The sequence below is a fragment of the Manihot esculenta genome, chromosome 5 (assembly GCF_001659605.2).
Source record: "Manihot esculenta cultivar AM560-2 chromosome 5, M.esculenta_v8, whole genome shotgun sequence".
Classification (NCBI taxonomy): Eukaryota; Viridiplantae; Streptophyta; class Magnoliopsida; order Malpighiales; family Euphorbiaceae; genus Manihot; species Manihot esculenta.
This window is the reverse complement of record NC_035165.2, coordinates 6,623,196-6,640,558: the sequence shown is the minus strand read 5'-3', so window position 1 is coordinate 6,640,558 and position 17,363 is coordinate 6,623,196. Positions and strand designations below refer to the sequence as shown.

General features: G+C 36.5%; 4 protein-coding genes across 6 annotated transcripts; 2 read left to right on the top strand and 2 right to left on the bottom strand.

Moving 5' to 3' along the window:
- Positions 1 to 331: 331 nt before the first annotated feature.
- LOC110614397 (protein LIFEGUARD 4) lies at positions 332 to 2,959 on the top strand. The gene is made up of 4 exons (XM_021755917.2): positions 332 to 848; positions 950 to 1,063; positions 2,278 to 2,435; positions 2,557 to 2,959. Exons 1-4 carry the CDS (start codon positions 599 to 601, stop codon positions 2,761 to 2,763), a joined length of 729 nt encoding a protein of 242 aa, XP_021611609.1. The 5' UTR covers positions 332 to 598; the 3' UTR covers positions 2,764 to 2,959.
- Positions 2,960 to 3,261: 302 nt separating this feature from the next.
- On the top strand, positions 3,262 to 5,084 carry LOC110616282 (protein LIFEGUARD 2). The gene is made up of 4 exons (XM_021758658.2): positions 3,262 to 3,953; positions 4,042 to 4,155; positions 4,270 to 4,427; positions 4,525 to 5,084. Exons 1-4 carry the CDS (start codon positions 3,710 to 3,712, stop codon positions 4,729 to 4,731), a joined length of 723 nt encoding a protein of 240 aa, XP_021614350.1. The 5' UTR covers positions 3,262 to 3,709; the 3' UTR covers positions 4,732 to 5,084.
- Positions 5,085 to 5,605: 521 nt separating this feature from the next.
- Positions 5,606 to 8,862, bottom strand: LOC110615125 (VAN3-binding protein). The gene is made up of 7 exons (XM_021756836.2): positions 8,482 to 8,862; positions 8,176 to 8,289; positions 6,728 to 7,160; positions 6,406 to 6,633; positions 6,251 to 6,300; positions 6,091 to 6,148; positions 5,606 to 5,984 (listed from the first exon to the last, which is right to left on the bottom strand). The coding sequence occupies exons 1-7, from the start codon at positions 8,803 to 8,805 to the stop codon at positions 5,749 to 5,751; spliced, it is 1,443 nt and encodes a 480-aa protein (XP_021612528.1). The 5' UTR covers positions 8,806 to 8,862; the 3' UTR covers positions 5,606 to 5,748.
- Positions 8,863 to 11,631: 2,769 nt separating this feature from the next.
- LOC110615058 (serine/threonine-protein kinase Nek1) lies at positions 11,632 to 16,338 on the bottom strand. Of its 3 annotated transcripts, XM_021756761.2 has the most exons (7): positions 15,638 to 16,338; positions 15,224 to 15,367; positions 14,971 to 15,037; positions 13,519 to 13,584; positions 13,206 to 13,252; positions 12,864 to 13,090; positions 11,639 to 12,298 (listed from the first exon to the last, which is right to left on the bottom strand). In XM_021756761.2, the coding sequence occupies exons 2-6, from the start codon at positions 15,307 to 15,309 to the stop codon at positions 12,871 to 12,873; spliced, it is 486 nt and encodes a 161-aa protein (XP_021612453.1). In that variant the 5' UTR covers positions 15,310 to 15,367; positions 15,638 to 16,338; the 3' UTR covers positions 11,639 to 12,298; positions 12,864 to 12,870. The 3 variants fall into 3 exon arrangements, with proteins under 3 accessions (XP_021612454.1, XP_021612455.1, XP_021612453.1); XM_021756762.2 differs by lacking the exon at positions 15,638 to 16,338 and having other exon boundaries at positions 11,632 to 12,298; positions 15,183 to 15,361; XM_021756763.2 differs by lacking the exon at positions 15,638 to 16,338 and having other exon boundaries at positions 11,633 to 12,298; positions 15,195 to 15,361.
- Positions 16,339 to 17,363: the final 1,025 nt, after the last annotated feature.

The window sequence follows — 17,363 nt, the reverse complement described above, 5'->3', positions numbered from 1 at the left end:
TTTCCTTTTTCTTGCAAAGTAAGGAAATTTCCAGAGTTGTCTCACAAATATAAAAGTTTCCTTTTAAAAAAAAAAAAGAAAAAGAAAAATTAAAATAGAAAACCTCTAATCCATTCAATGACTAAAATAACAATTTTAAGATAATTAAAAAAAATAAAAATTATAAAATAAAATTAATTTTTAATTGATGATAAATATAGTTAATTAAATTTAATATCATTCCCTGAATTTCTTATAAAAAAGAAATAGTTTGTCCAACTGGCAATTAATTTTTCTTCATTGCTAATATTTTAATTTTAGGATTAATTAGTTTATTTTTGAACTCCTTAGCAGCTAAGCCAAACAAAAGTGCTGTCCCCGCATTTTCAGATTATCCACTGGTCGCCTACCGAACCTTCCACATTTCGCTTGAACGGCCTTTCCGCTCCCTATATGTTCGCTACTTCAGCTCTCACAGCTTGAATAGAAACTGCCTAGCTTCTGTTCGCCTTCATTCCTCAGCCTTAATCAAAATCCTAGCGTTTCCTTCATTTTCCTCACTTTTTAGAGCTTATCAGAAGTGTTGATTCTTTTCGGAAATTCTAAGCAAGCAAGCACGATGTGGGCCCAGCCGTACCGAAAGAGTGACTTGGAGGCCGGCGGTAGTCCTCTCTATCCGATGATGCTGGAGAGCCCCCAGCTCCGGTGGGCCTTCATAAGGAAGGTCTATTCAATTCTATCTATCCAGTTGCTGGCGACTATTGTGGTAGCGTCCATTGTGGTCTTTGTCCATCCGGTTGCAAATTTCTTCGTTAGTTCCGGGGCTGGACTGGCTCTCTATATTGTCCTCATTGTTTTGCCCTTTATTGGTACAATTTGCGTTTTTCTGAATTTTTACTGGATTTGAATCTTTGTGGCTTTTTTCCTGCTCCGGATTTTCACGTTTAATTTCCTTTGGCAATTTTTGCAGTTTTATGTCCCTTGTACTATTACCACCAGAAGCATCCGGTGAATTTCCTTCTCCTTGGGATTTTTACCGTTTCTCTTTCTTTCGTTGTTGGATTAACTTGTGCGTTCACCAGCGGTAAGTTCACTCTGCTCTTAGTGTTTTTTCCTTTTTTCTGTTTTTTACCCCTTTTCCTTGCAGTTGAATGTGATCATTCGTAATGTAGAAGCTTTTTAGGCATTGGTGCGAATAATCTTCCTTCTTAATGCTTTCTTCGGTACTAAGAAATGAGGAAAAAAAACTCCTTGATAGAAGAAAGAATAAGAATTTCGACTTTTGAATTATAGCCTTTCAATGTGGGAAAGATTTTTCAAGAATATACATGCAATTGTCAGAATTTTAATTTCAACTTTTCTTTCTGTTTAGTGTTATTTTTCTTAATAATGCAACAAATCATAAACCTTTGGAGTGTTCTCATAACAATAACTTCTGTCTGCAAGCCTTAGGCATCTTACTTTAACACGTCTATCAGTCATTTACTTATTTTGGTCACAATTGTTTGTCTATTTGTGTGTTTTTTTTTTCCATAGCCATGTGTGACGCTTGCATAAAACGATATAGATTGGTGACATGTAGTGATATGCATAGTGAGATGAAGAATTATGTGTTGTTGGCCTCTTTTTCCTCTAATACTATCAAATGTTTTTGAAGTTAGTAAGCAGGGAAGATCACAGTTCACACTTACCTTTGCAGTACTTAAGACCTTTGCAGTACTTAAGTTTATTAACCAGTCAGGTGACATGGTCACAAGTTAGACGAACTGGAGTAAGGAGTTATATGAAGCTAACTGCCTAGAAAGACGTTTTAGTCCTAGGTTTTCACAATGCCGAGTGTGGGGCATTAATTATATTATCCTTGGTTGAATCCAGTCAGCATGGTCCATGACCATGGTGTTCAAGTGATACTGGCAGCTGGATAATTTTGAGCCTTTCCTTGGATTTTTGATAATTGGGATAGTTCAGTAGTAATATTTACATTTGACTGCAATATCCTGCCATATTCAATATTTGATATTTGCATGTGACAAAGTTCCAAAATTGTGCTGTTTTTAATTGGTAATCAAGTATTTCAATTTATCTAGAATGCTACATTAGCAATATGTATGCAATCATTTCTTTTAATCATTGTCTTTCTTTGTTTTTTTTGGGTCCAAGCTTGTAGAAACTGCCTCATTATTTTTGCAAGTATATTTCATAATTTTGTGCATCTCTTTGGCCAATTACCATAATTTATTAGCTATAACGTTTTCATTCCAATTTTGTGAAATTTACTGCTATTTTATTTGGCAACAGGGAAGGTTATTCTGGAATCAGTTATTTTGACAACTGTAGTGGTTCTTAGTCTTACTCTCTACACATTCTGGGCAGCAAGGAGGGGCCATGATTTCAACTTTCTTGGTCCCTTTCTGTTTGGTGCTATCCTTGTTCTTATGGTGTTTGCTTTGATCCAGGTATAATTGTCCTTCAACATTCTTTTCTTTTGGCTGGGTGAAGTTGAATATGATCACAGAACTCCTTGGAATGGGACATTTTTGTTCTGAATTTCTAATGGTCGGTGATTTATTCTTGCAGATTCTCTTTCCATTGGGCAAAATCTCTGTCATGATTTATGGGTGTCTGGCTGCAATCATATTCTGTGGGTACATTATATATGACACCGACAACTTAATCAAGCGTCACTCGTATGACGAATACATATGGGCGGCAGTGTCTCTCTATCTGGATGTCATTAATCTCTTCCTCGCGTTGCTCACCGTCTTCAGGGCTGCTGAAAACTAAGATAATTGTACAAGTTTTGTACGTCCTGTTAATGGATCAGAAGAGATTGTTATCAATATGTAAATGCGACCAAGTTGTTAATTGTCTTTCCGTCTGCAGTCCTACCTTGTAAAGGTTCAAGGGGGAAATGCCAATATTCCGAGAAATTCTGTTAATACTGATAAGCAGTTGATTAAGAGATTTTAGTATCTTACCAGTTGCTTTTGTCGTCTTTCCCTACACATTATTGCGCAATCAAGGAAGAGAAGTGAATGTTATTGGAGTAATAGAGGACTTCTTTCTGGTAAAAATAGCCGAGTGAAATTCGCTGTGGCATCGGCAGGTGTGAAATTGGATATTTGTATATTGTGTTGGCTTAACTACGTATTTATAGGGGTTATAAAATTAAGTGACATAAACATTGATTTGTAATCTAAAATCCATATGATTTTAGTTTAAATAATGTTACTCTTTCAGTATTATTAACAGTTCAAGAGAATTTCATGCTATATTGAGTGTTTCTTTGATTGGATTGTAGTGAAAAATTTTCTATTTTAGGGTACTACCTGGGACTGTTTACCCGTCAACTTGGTCCCCTTTCTCTTCACCGTATGGAGTACCTACGTTTTTTTTGTTTTTTTTTCTGAAAGATGGAGTCCCTAAGTTTGATTGTTCACAACTTCACATAAAACAAGCAAAGCAAGAGCAAAAAAATACATGTGAAGCACAAAGGAGAATGTTCAAAGAAAGGAATGAGAAAAAGCTAATGCTTGAAAGGAAAACCTTCGCACTAGCATATGCTTTGCCAGTTTTTTCTGATTACACAAAACTTGCCCTGAGGTTGCTTCTGTCCCAAACAACTTCTCAATTCTCAAATGGCTAATAAAGGAACAAAAACCATACTTTCCTCTTCCCTGTATCAAACTTCAACCATTAGCCTGACCCCTAAACTTGACAATCTTGAATAATGGGGCCGCCTAAGAAGAGGGACGTGGAGGCAGGAGGTCTAAGAGCAGTGCCAATGGCGCTGGAAAGTCCAGAGCAGCACTGGTTCTTCATTCGTAAAGTTTATTCAATAATTGCTATACAATTGCTTGTGACAGTTGCCGTGGCAGCTACAGTTAATCTCGTTGCTCCACTCACGCACTTTCTCGTGCACACTAAGGCCGGGTTGGCTCTCTACATAGTCGTCATCTTTATTCCCTTCATTGGTAGTACAATTTTAGGCTAATGTTCCTTATCTTCACTCATTCATACAAATTTTTTGGTAACTTCATTGTTGCAAAATCATCAATGCAGTTCTGTGTCCATTATACTACTATTACCAGCTGCGTCCTGTAAATTATCTTCTCCTTGGGATGTTTACGGTTGCGCTTGGATTTTCAGTTGGATTCACCTGTGCATTCACCAGCGGTAATACATATACCAAACCAAGAAATTTCTTTCAACGGTTGAAATTCTGGTAACCATATTTAGTATCAAACGGTGAATTTCTCTTCTGATCAAGCTTGCTTGATTTGATAACAGGGAAAATTATTCTGGAATCTGCAACTGTTACAGCTGTAGCTGTGGTGAGTCTCACCCTGTACACGTTCTGGGCAGTAAGGAGAGGCCATGATTTCAGTTTCCTTGGGCCGTTCTTGTTTTGTGCCGTCATTGCTGTTCTGCTCTTTGGTCTGATTCAAGTACACAGAAATTTCTCTCTTCTTTCCTGCTCCCTTAACAAGTACATTGTTACCCTTGGATTTCTTTATCATGGATTCTTTCTTTTAAAAATTGCAGATTTTCTTGCCACTGGGAAAGATCTCTGCAATGATCTATGGGTGCTTGGCATCAATTTTGTTCTGCGGATACATAGTATATGACACGGACAACTTGATTAAACGTTACGCTTATGATGAGTACATTTGGGCAGCAGTTTCTTTGTATTTGGATATCATCAATCTCTTCCTCTCTCTATTAACTCTTTGCAGTGCGCGGGAAGGATAGCTCAACAAGAGGTATCTGTCACTCATTACTGGGTTTTCTGTTTCTTCATTCTGTTCGTCAGTTTTAGAAATTGAATTTTTTGAGATTATGAATTGTGAAATATGAATCTCTCTTTATTATTTTTAATGGCATGTGATGAGGCCTAGCAACTGTAAGTCTTTTCTAGCTGCAAGCCTGCAAGTAGGCTTATTCTAAGGTTCAGGGCTCCAGGATGGACGAAAGCCACCCTTCTTGTTGAGTATCCCTAAGTATACTAGGCTTGATTCAATTGAAGCTTAACAATTTTTTTTTTTTATAGAATTTAGTTGATTTTGATGTTCTGTATATTTAGTTTAAAAGTTTTCAAATTTGAAAATTTGAATTCTTTGAAACCCAAAATAATTAATTTTTTTTTTATTATTAATAGGTCAAGTGAATTTGCAAAACTACTATCAACATTTTTTCTTAAACCAAAATGCTCATAATTTTATTGATTTTCTTTCTTCCCTCTGTTTCTTAGTTCTTTTATGCCCACAACAATATTTGAATTAAATATTTTAAAATCAAATACGAAACATAATTTATAAAATTAAAAATAAATTTCTTTATAAAATAAATTAAAAAGTTTTTTCAGATATTGAGAAGATTCTTAAAAAATAAGAGAAGAAATGCCCATCATGATATATCATACATGAATTATATATTAAATATAAATTAAAAAATTCTTTCACACATCCAAAAGAAATTCTAATTTTTCATTGATTGAGTATACACAAGTGTATGCAAAAATTTTTATATAAATTATATAAAATATTAATTAATCTGTCTTTTTTAAATTAAGGTGAAACATACTAAATATAAATTTTATTTATGAATTTTAATTAAAGGTCACTTAGTAAATTTTAAAAATTTTTTAATTAATTTGAACCAAAGAGGTTGTCAATAATATAGTTCTACATTATGGCTATGGCCTACTACGCTATTACTCACATGGACAAACAAATTAACAACTCATTGGTTCAATAAAATAAGAAAAGCCTAAGCAATTGTCTTGGTCCTGAAGTGCCCACCGCCCCTCTTCCTCTGGGAGACAATGGAGAGAAGCTTGGAAATCCCATCAGTCCAGATATCATGTTCTCTCTGATTCTTGCACTCGAACTCTATAATCCCTCTCGTTGCTGTTTTCAATCCAAAGTATCGACGCTCGTCTCCTCCATCGAACAAGTGTCTCCCTGGCCATGCAGCCATGTCCTTGCACACGTCCACCACCACATCTGCGCTTCAACCAACATCAATCATTAAGATCATTTTGGCTGTTTATTATACTATTTGACAGAGTTAAGACACCTTGGTTCATGTTCATTAAGTTAAATCACTCACTTTTCTTCTTCTTGGTGATGGTCCCTGCGACATGTCTGCTCTTCATCTTCAGCATCACCTGCAGAGAGGTTTCAGTGTCAAATCAATTAGAGAGATCCTGCTCAAAACCAAAATTTTTGAATGGAATTTTTTGAAATTTTCTTTTAAAAGAATTTCCCACCTGTCCCGATCGGTGAATGTAAACAGAAACGATTTTCCAGTGCAGATCACCTGCAAAGCCAAATTGATATTGATTAAATTTGACTATTTCATGTTGTTATTCTTATTCTCGAGCGAAGAAAAAAAAGAAAAAAGAAAAAAGCCTAAGAATAGTGCCTTTGCGGGTACGTTTGAGAAGCTCACTGCCCCTGGCAAGGAACTCTAGATTACAGGCACCCAGAAAATTTTCTCCACAGACAACCTCGCCGCTACAGTTTCGGTTATGGTTCCCATTATTATTTCCCGCACCACAAATTCCCAGACCTCTCTCTGTCGGTATAACTGCGGCAACGTTCAGAACATCTTTCAATGCTCTTGCCTTCAATGTTGCCGCCCCACGAAGAGCTACACAAGAACGAAAATTTTCACCGTTAACTTGAATATGTTACAGGCAGTATTTGCTAAAATTTCTCAGTTGCGAGAAGATAACTATCATTACCAGTTGCTGCGGCTGCTGTAAGAGTGGTTATATCATCATGGGAACGGACATTCACAGCGGAGCTCACCACTGAAGCGAGATGGTCGCGCTCAACGCCCATAGCCTCAGCAGCCTCCACACACTGTGCAGCCACTAGTGTTGCCGCAGAGGCGACAGCCATGTCAGTCTTCGCCAGCTGCTCGTTTCTTCCTGCTGCTGAAGAAGAAGCCGTGGCTGCTGCTATGGCTGCTACAGCAGCGGCCACCGCAGCTACTGAAACAGTAGCATGGAGCTGGGCATTGTGGGCTCTGGTTTCTTCTTTCTTCTTCTCTTTCCTTTCCTTCAACCACCTCCCAACAGTCTTCGTCCCAGCAGCAGCGGGGATACCGCCGTTGCCTGCGCTAGCGCGACCGCCATTGAATAAGGTGTTTATGGTGTTCTGTGAATTGAAATACTGCATGGACAATGCAATGATTCATGAGCTTGAAACAAGTTCAAACTTTTTTCTAGTTTTAAACAGGTTTACACTGTTCATTTTTTGTACATCCGAATAATAGTTAATCTAAATGGTACGAGATGGAAGCAACAGGGTCATAAAACCGAGGCTGCGTTGCTCACAGAATGCAATATAAGCACGCAAATCGTAGATTAACAGTTCTCAACTTTCAAGAGATGCAGGGTGAGAGAGGGGGGCATGTGAGTTAGAAGGGAAAAGACTTTACTAGGATTTCAAAAAGTCGCAGTTTGCTTCAAATAAGCAACGCAAGCAAAATTTACTTGGGAGACATGATAAGACTTTTTTTAGCTCACCATTTGGGCAGCTTACCTCACTCTTTCACTTCATGGGTCATTTCAACCAAAAAAAGAAAGACTGTTCTTTTTTAGCTGGAAATTTTCACCATCAGACTATGAGAGATCAAAGAGAACTCATTTTCACATGCATATGTATATTAATATTAATTAATGTTGGATCCCAAGTAAAGTAGATGGGATATCTACATTTTAAATTTGGGAAGGCCAGACCACCGTAGAATCTTGGGCCTGACTGCAATTGAACCACAGCTCAGCTCCAGTGGCAGCCTTTCTTTTTTCTCTTCTGGATTACTTTTGTATTGGAGAGTGAAGACTAAAGACTGAGGACCATTAAACTTAGTCGATACGACACCACAAAAGATCTTAGGAGAGATAAAGGTTTTATTGGAAGAAGACAAAAGCATCTGTCTGCATCTTCTGTAATATAACTCTACATACTAAAAGCATTAGAGCCCAAAGATGGACTGCAGCAGAGTTGATTCCAATTCCTGGCTTGAAAAAACTAATAGCAACAAAGATTGTGTGTGGATAGTGGAGAAAGACGGATAAAGCTGTGATGACATTGATATACTGTCCTCTATGCCTACCAAATACTGAAAAGGAGAATATATAGTGATTATAAACATAATTATAACGATACGAGAGTTATACGAGACCTTAACCACATCGTCAAATTCTTCGGAAGGTGAAATTGGAGGGCTGTCTGATTCTGCCAAGTTCAAAGGTCCACTGCTGTGTGAGAGCCTCCCGGATGTCAATGGTGACACTTCCTGCAAATTGAAAATAAGACCGTGAAAAACAAACCAAAAAAAGTCCTCTAAACATGGAACCAAGAACAACAATGGTCGAGTAATACAGCAGATAACATCATGAGTTTAAATACTAAAATTTCTTTATCATATATTCTCCGAATCCAAGTTCAAACCCAAGATAAATTCTTAAGCCAATGCTTTTGCACTCACTGATTGTGACATGATACGTTCAAGAACTAGCTGGGAAGTAGCAGAAGATGTGAAAGAAAACTGGTTCTCAGAAATACTATGAGCAATAGTGTCTTCATTCTCAGCAGAAATATCCTCAAGTATAGAAGCGGTGGTGCAACTGGAGCTACTATTGGTAGACTTATTGGAAGAAATGCAAGAGAGAGCTCTGGAGACTTCAAGAGCTGAGACACTCCACGACCTTGACAGGAACTCCATGGGAACTTTTGGGCTTTCAGGCAGCTGCATGGAGCAGACAGAGCTATGCTCCAGCTTGCGAGGGTTGATGAGAGGGATCTCTTCCATGGGCGGGGATGATCCAGGAAAGGAGCTGGTTTTGAAATTTTAGCGAAGGAAAGTGAGGCTTTAGGACTACTTTATAACAATAGGCTCGTCTAGTCCTTTTTTTGTACGTTTACCGTTCCGTGCTTTAGGTAAGGAATGGTCAAACAGGGAACAAAGGTTAGTAGGAGAGGCACGTGGCATGTGCCACGTGGCTCATCATTGGATCCCACTTTTTGAGCCTTATGATTGGTTAAGCCTGATTTATACTATAAGCCATGCATAATATGGCATTTATCCTTGAAATATCTGAGTTGGCATAAAGATTAAAAGGAAAACACAAATGAGCTAAGCAGAGCTAAGACTCAACTGATACCAAACTCAGTGGACAGGACTGAATTTTAACAAAAATAAAATATGTAAGATAAGAGAGATAAAAGAAAAGACAATCTCGTGGTAATAAAAAACCTGAGAGCCAATGGTGGATAAAGATGGAGTCCAACTTGATTAGTGACAAATCAATGGAATAATAGAAAAATAAACAGGGAGATGGATACTCAACACATTTCTACAGTTCTGCAAATGGCAGGGACCAGAGCAGGACCAAGAGAACCAAAGGTGGTGAGCAAGGTGATTATATGTTTCTTACCTGTCTAGAGTCTTGGCAACGTCCAAGGCCGACAAGCTTGGAGGTCCAAACAAATCAGGCTGCACTATTTTGCCTCAACAGTTTTAGACACAAAGCTGCTCCTTCAACACCAGACCTTGTGCTAAAATGCGCGTGCCTATATACGTCATCATATGTGTCCTTTTTCTTCCCATCTTACAAAGCCCTTTCTTTTAATTTTTTTTTTCCTCTTCTTGATCAGAAGTCCAAATCACACAGAGAGAGGAAAACCTGCTTGCTTCTTCTTTTACAAACTCTTTTCTGGTTCTTACATGGTGACCACTGGCTAAAGAGATGACCTTTATTCCTTTTGCTACTTTCAATCGGTGACATTACGGCCACCCTTTATAGATATGTTTCTTTCTCTTAAAATGATCCATTCAAACATTCAACTTTAAAAAAAAAATCATATATATGAAATTGTTTGATACGTATATAGCAATTTTCGTAACCTATGACCTCCATAGGCAATCCTTTTCCTAAAATGACCTCCATAGGCAATCCTTACATCAAAGGAATTGATTGAAGATAAAGAAACATTATTTGCCTGAAAGATTTACATAGGCAACTAGGCTCCTATAAAGTGCCAACTTGCCTGTGCTTTTGTCACCATGAAGTTTCCTTTTGAATATGATGATTGAGGGGCTTCGACCTCTTTTTGCCCAAGTTGAGAGGGAAACTTGGAACTCACAAAATCAAAATTAAAGTGCCTAGTGCCTTGTTGCCTATGTATGGCCATGTTGGTACAGGGAAAAAAAATTATATAGCATAGCAGAAAAATATCTCTTGACATGATGCCACACAGATCAAGAAACGAGATAGACTCTAATTTTACTAGTGCATCTAGGCCAATGATTTAAAACACAACCTGCAGAAAAAACAATGGATGGTCGGCAACAAGTATACGGGAATCCTTGGCCCTTCTTCTCTGCCCAAAAATTGTTTTCTTGCTGATTCTGAAAAAAACACAATATGAAACTAATATCAATGGCACTGTGTTTTGCTGCTTGTCTCTTTGCAGCTTAAGAAAACAAAGCAATAGAGTTTAGTCTGGTTCAAAGTTTTGACACAATTTGACTGGTGGTCATCACAAATCCCTACCAAAAGAAAAACAGCAAGCAACGTGATACAAAATAAATACCAGAAGCAAATTGCATTCTATGGCCTAATAAGAACCTCAGGAGCCACCTGTTAGAACCACTGCCACCATTTTACTGCTTCATGGTTTTTGATATTTTGAAATCTAGAAAATAAGTTTTAAAGTATGAGTGTGAGCTTAGCCGGGGAAGCACGTCTCTCCCTTTTTATTCTTTTTTCCTTCCTTCAGTGATGCATAATCGCCGCTTATCTTTGTCACTCGGGTTCGTACATACGAACGGTGCCAACGTATCTCTGTTAGGCCGGCCATTTAATTCTCCCGTGTGGGGGCTGCGAAGAGACTGAGTCTGATCTCCTAGCTCTTGTCATGTCACCGGACTAAATTATCTTCTGGTGGACCTACGCGTATGGTTAGTCCGATCTGCTTTATGTCACCGGACTTATGTCACCGGGATGGGGCAAGCGGTGTTAGGTCGGTCCGTTTGAGAATGGCCTAATGGGTTTTGGGCCTATGTCCTTCTTTAGAATCCAACCTCGTCTTAGGGTGTGAGAAGTTCGACGATCATCAATTTTTATCAGAGAAATCTACAAGAGTCATCACATCCCTCAACCACGATGGGATAATGTTTTGAATATCATGAGTATATTCATTTAAGTCATGTTCTACATTGCTATTTCCCTCGTAAGATAAATTACCCAGTCACACACTATGTTTTACAGTGTAATCTGAGACTGATGAGTTTTTGCTCCATGAAGGTTGCAAAAACACTACAAAAGTTTCTCTGCTTACACTTCCAACTTCACCAGTCTGCATACATGGCTTGAATGAACCTTTCCTTTTGATAAAATATCAGCCGATTCCTTAACCCGAATGACAAAACTTTATGGAGTAGTCTTTACCATGACATTTTTCTTGTTGTGTGATCAAAAATTTGCAAATATGAATAGCCATTATGATAAAGGCATTCTTGATCACATGATATTGAAGATTGATTGATCTATCACCATATTTTCTGATATACGTTGCAACGTTCTGTTCTCTTAAAAGTGCAGTAAAATACTAATGAACGCATAAAACCATAAAAGATTTTTTTTTAAAAAAATAACTAAAAATATTAATAGAAGAATAATAACTATTTACATGTGCAAAACAGATGCAAAAAACATGTCCTAAATGCCTATAAAGTAATCTATATGAGGGAAGAAGAAACAAAGACACTGTCAAAACTGTGGAATAATAATCATAATGCCACTGCTGCCATGAACCCATCTCGTTTCCGCATGATCCGACCTTGTTGCCGTTTCAAACCAGGTTTGAACCTTGTAATTCTTTCTTCTTAAACAGTGTCCTTTGTACTATTTGGAACTGACCTATTATTGGTGGATCCCTTCCTTCTTTCAGTTTCTCTCATAAAATGGTATAACTTGACCTTTTGTTGTGCCAGATTCTAATAGGCTTCATTCCAACTCTTGACCACCAATGAACTAGTCACATATTTGAGCAAGGAGGAGTCGCGGCTCATCAAGCAATATCCTAACTCTTTAAAAACATAACCAAGATTTTTAAATTCACCTTTCGGAGATTTTCAACCTCTAGTTAGTTGGTTCTAAATTCAATAGCAGATGGATGCCGAGACTTGGTTTTCCATGAGATCCCAGAGATTCTGCATATATGAGTTTCATTGCAAAAGTGGACACATTTCTATCAGGATTCTTCAGAAGAACATCACTCCCCATGTTGTCTCCTGGACACTAAGAAAACGAAGTAATGAAAGTAAGACAGTTGAAACCTGAAAACAATGCAGATTGCTGCAACAAAAACAGCTTAAACATAGTCCATCCTAATTTTGTCCATTATCGTAATACTAGACGCTCAACTTAACCTTGGCATTTTGTAATTTTGTCCATTATCCTAATTTTGTAACTTCTTTATTGAATTTGATTCTTCATCATTTATTTTTACTAATTTAATGATGATGATGACATAGTAATCAACTCATTATAAAAAAAGTGATGGTGGAAATATATGAACAAATTAACTAATTAGTCTAATGCACGTAAATTGCATGAATCCAAGTCCATCTTCAACTATATTTTATTTTATTTTGATGGCTTCTAATTTAAGATTTTTCCCAGCTTTTCATTTTTAATAATACAACAATAAGTAAACATATCTAGTTAATGTATATGAAAGTCTTGATCTCTTGTCAGAAATATATTTGAACACTGAAGTAGTTTTTGATAGTGCAATCAGTGAAATATAATTTATATATAAATGTAATATTTATAATAAGTACACAAACAAAATGCCACTTACCTTGACATCATGATGAAGTATATGGTCGGCATGCAAGTAATCTAGTGCCATTAGCAGTTGAACAAGCCAATTGCAAAGTTTCTGCATATTCTTTTACAGTGAAATATAAAGTATAAATGGCCCAAAGCTCTGTATCACTGTACAAACAGCAAAATGGAAAAACTTCCTCAAAAGTAACTATCTCTTCAGGAAAATGAACACCATTAGCCTTTTTTATAGCTCCTGCCCTGAAAAGAAAAAAAAGGAAGGGCAAATTTTCAAGGTAAATAAGACAGTACAAAACAAGCCATGAAGCAGCAAAGGTAAGCATTGCACACAAGATAAGTAATAATCATGACTTACATGTCTCCACCTTCACAATAACCTATGATAATGCACACATAGCATCCCTGACAATGAATACGGCGAATACACAAATTATCAATTGTTCAATGGCAATAGGAAATACAAATTCATCCAAAACAAAGAGGATCAGATAAATTGGTAAACGAAAAAACATTGCAGTGGATTAAACAGAGTCCAAGAAAAAGCTAAACAACTATTGAACTATCAGAAAATACTACAGAATATGAGACAATTATAAAGGGAAAACTCATTCATCAATAGCATAAAGCTGATTCAAGTAACACAGCTAGACATGAGGACATATGCACACCTTTTCTACCCATGAATCTCTGTACTCGACAATAAATGGATTTCTCACTTTTGAAATAAGTTCCATCTGCAGTAAAGAACCAATAGCAAATAATAAAGATAAAAGTTTAGGTATTGTTAAATTTAAAAAAGAGAGAAGACAATAACACATAAAGATTTACATGGTTCGCCTATGAAAGCCCACATCCAAGGACACAAAACCTTAAAGGGCCACATTTTTATTGAATTGGATTATCTCACTAATATAAAAGGTTCCTATTTATAATGAAAGATCAAAGATATATATGGTATGATATCATAAATATAGGATTCTCCAACTATATAGGAATATATCAAATCTCATAATCATTGGAATATATAGACATAATTATTCTATCTATTTAGGAATACTAATCCTATATTAAATAGATTCAACTTTCCATAACATTCTCCCTTAATTGTAATTTGGAATCTCATCAATTCTAACACTCCCCCTTATGAGATTCTATATAGAAGCAAAAAACTTCCTTATAGCAACTTCCAACCAGCAATCCATAAGCACGTTAAAAAATACTCGCACAAAAGCACTCACACAAAGTACCAAAATACAAAATAATCTTCAAAATTGCACTTTCCTCTCCAAAGACAATACCAGCGAGGAAACAACGACATAAAAATTTCTCTCCAAAGGTACTACCGGCGAGAAAACTTCACCATAAAACAACTCTTAGGATTGAACAAACCACATCAATCGAACACAACATAGATGTGAACAGTACACACAAATAGTACCAATAAATAGTGCTCATTAATGGTATCGATAAACAGTACCCAAACAAAAACCTCAAAAAATTAAAAGCTCCGATATCATATTAAATTTAAAAGAGAGAGAAGACAATAATATAAGAAGATTTACGTAGTTCGGGTACGAGAGCCTACATCCACAGATGTAAAACCTCAAAAGGCTACATCTTTATTGAATTGTATTATCTCACTAATACAAAAGGTTCCCATTTATAATGAAATTCTCCAATTATAATAGAAATATATCAAATCTCATATAGGAATATATAGACATAAATTATTCTATCTATTTAGGAATACAAATCCTATATTAAATAGATTCAACTTTTCATAACATTCCTCCTTCATTGTATAGCTTGGAATCTCATCAATTCTAATAGGTATCAATAATAGATGGGAAGGGGGGTGGTGATGCTAGAGGGATTTCTTGCAAAACATCATATCACCAATTCTCAAATTACAAAACAATGAACTATAGCAAGGTCTAACCATCAAGATTTTATATATAATCATGATAACTGCAAACAATGTTGAGCAAGTAAATAGGGTTGTTAAGCATCACATCCACTTCCAACAGTATACACTGTTCTCAACCTTCAAAATTCTTGCAAAATCACAATAATTCAATGTTAATTGTTTTCTAAATTAAGATAAAGCTGAATACACCAACCTCCTGGTGCGCAGACCTGCGGGCTCTATCAGTCTGACGAGCCAAACGGATCTTTTTCATAACATACCTAGAAAATATATGAAAATATTGTATGATGATGAGATGATGATAAGTAAAGACCAATCATTCATCTCTCAGATCATAACACTCAAACACTGCAAGAAACTAGAAATAAACAAATTCAATTTCTGAAACACATATGTCAAGCTCACACATGCAGGCACCTATGAACGGGTACTGAAAGCATGCTCACTTCTTCTTTTCATGTCTATGCCTCACAAGAAGAGCTGAACCAAAGGAACCTTTGCCTATCTGCTCGAGAATTTCATATTGCTCCATTGTGAGTTCTATGAACCCCCTCCCCCTTCCTTTAGACCTTCCAAAGAATTTTAAACCCCTAACCAGACCAAGAACCAAACGTTAACAAAATAAAATTAGGCTACAAGAAACGTTACCTGCATAAAAACAAAAGCAGGATACAACAATAAATCATTACAAGAAATAAGGGAGAAGTAATTTGCAAGAGCACACTTAAAAGATAAAATACAGCATAATAACTGGCATACTAGGGGAGAAAAAAGAATATCCACATCCACGATTGACAACATTTATTTTGTGCACAAAGACACTAAACATAAGAGAAAACAGCAGGTAGACTACTTCATACCATGCATGCAGAATCCCCAAAATTGTGAGAGAAATGCAAGTAGAGCTTCACAATAGGTAATTTCATAATCAGAGCCAATGACCCACTGGTTAGAGGGCAAGTTGTTGATCGTCCAGTCCAAAACCCAAAACTGCAAGCCACGTGATTAACTCCAAAACATGCACCACTTTTTCCCCTTCCGAACATACGAGACAAGCAGCAGTCAGTTGTAATGCACCATATCCATTGAAGGATTCCACGTCCACTTCAGAAGCAGAAATTGCACAAAAAACAACTTAAGTCTCTTAAGAATCCACCCCAGTTAACACTGAAGCGCACACTGTCCAAAGACTAAACCTTTCATGAAAGAATGAATAAACAATTTAGAAATGCTTTCTTGCATTTCAAATTAGAACAAGAAAATTCGGTCAATAGCATTAAGGATTCATAAGCAAACAGGAGAACTATTAAAGAAACTGAATGCAAATATCCCAGGTGCAATAAAACTGACCATTAAAAAAGATAAACAAACAATAAGGAAAATATTATTAATGTGTATTGATACAGTAGAAAGCGGCAAAAGAAAGCAAGAGCAAAAGAGCAGAAATTGAAATTCGAAAAGGAAGAAGTCCAATGGCGCTGTCACTGTTCCTTGAAAGGGCCGGACAGGTGGATCATGAACCTCCTCTAATTATATTACAGGAAACGACATCGTTTTTTGACCATCCGGGCCAAAATCTAGGCTTAGTGATCTTGAGCCCTTTCTGTAGGCATTTAATTGGGCTTGTCACTTCCCTCTTTGAATCCCAACGTCCATTTCTAGTATTTCGTCAGAAAATACTAGCAAGGCTCGCTTTTTTAAACAGCTGGCTAATATTCTCTATTTTATTAGTTAAAAAAATATAATAATTAAAAAATAATAATTTTTATAATAAATATATTTCAATTAATTAACGTTTATTTTTTTTGAAAAAAAAAAAAGAAATTAGTTTCCTCTGGACAAGTGGGTGTTGTTTGAATAAGATAGAAGAGCATTTATCTAAGAATAGGACTCCCTAATCCTATAACTTGGAAACACATTACCTCAGCAGCTCTGGCCATTTTCTTTGCAAATAATTTTTCCAGGAAATTGACATGCTCGACTTGGGAAACTAAGTTTAAAAAAATTATTATTTAATTTTTATATTTTTAGTTGATCTTTTAAGTTTTTAAAAAATTTATTAATTAATTTTATGTATTAAAAATATATTAAATATTTTTATAATATTTAATAGTTAAAATTAACAAAAAGATTAATGATATCTGAGATATAGAAATAGAGTTTTACAATGGATTCTGTAAAACTGGAAAAATTTAGATCTAGAGGAGAGTATTTTTCCTTTTATATATTTTCTTTTGTCTGCTAGTGACGTGCTAACAGAACGTATATCATTGGTCCACCTGTCCCTGCTACGTTGATATGGACGTACGAGGGAATCAGATCTCTGCTCCATGCGTAACGGCCTCTGATTCTTTCAGGACGCGCATGCGAGTGAATCCACACTAGGGATCTGCTGGTCCAGTCGGAAGGGTCGAGCTAGCCTTGGAGAGGGGGAGCTGGACTTAGTGCGAGTCGTGAGGTTCGAGGGTTTCGGGATGATGGACCTGCATCGTGGGTTGGACCCCAGACTGGGGAGGAAGAGACCAGCGGTCATTGATTAATAATTTTTTTAAAATATATGTCACGTTTTAATGTATATAGAGAGAA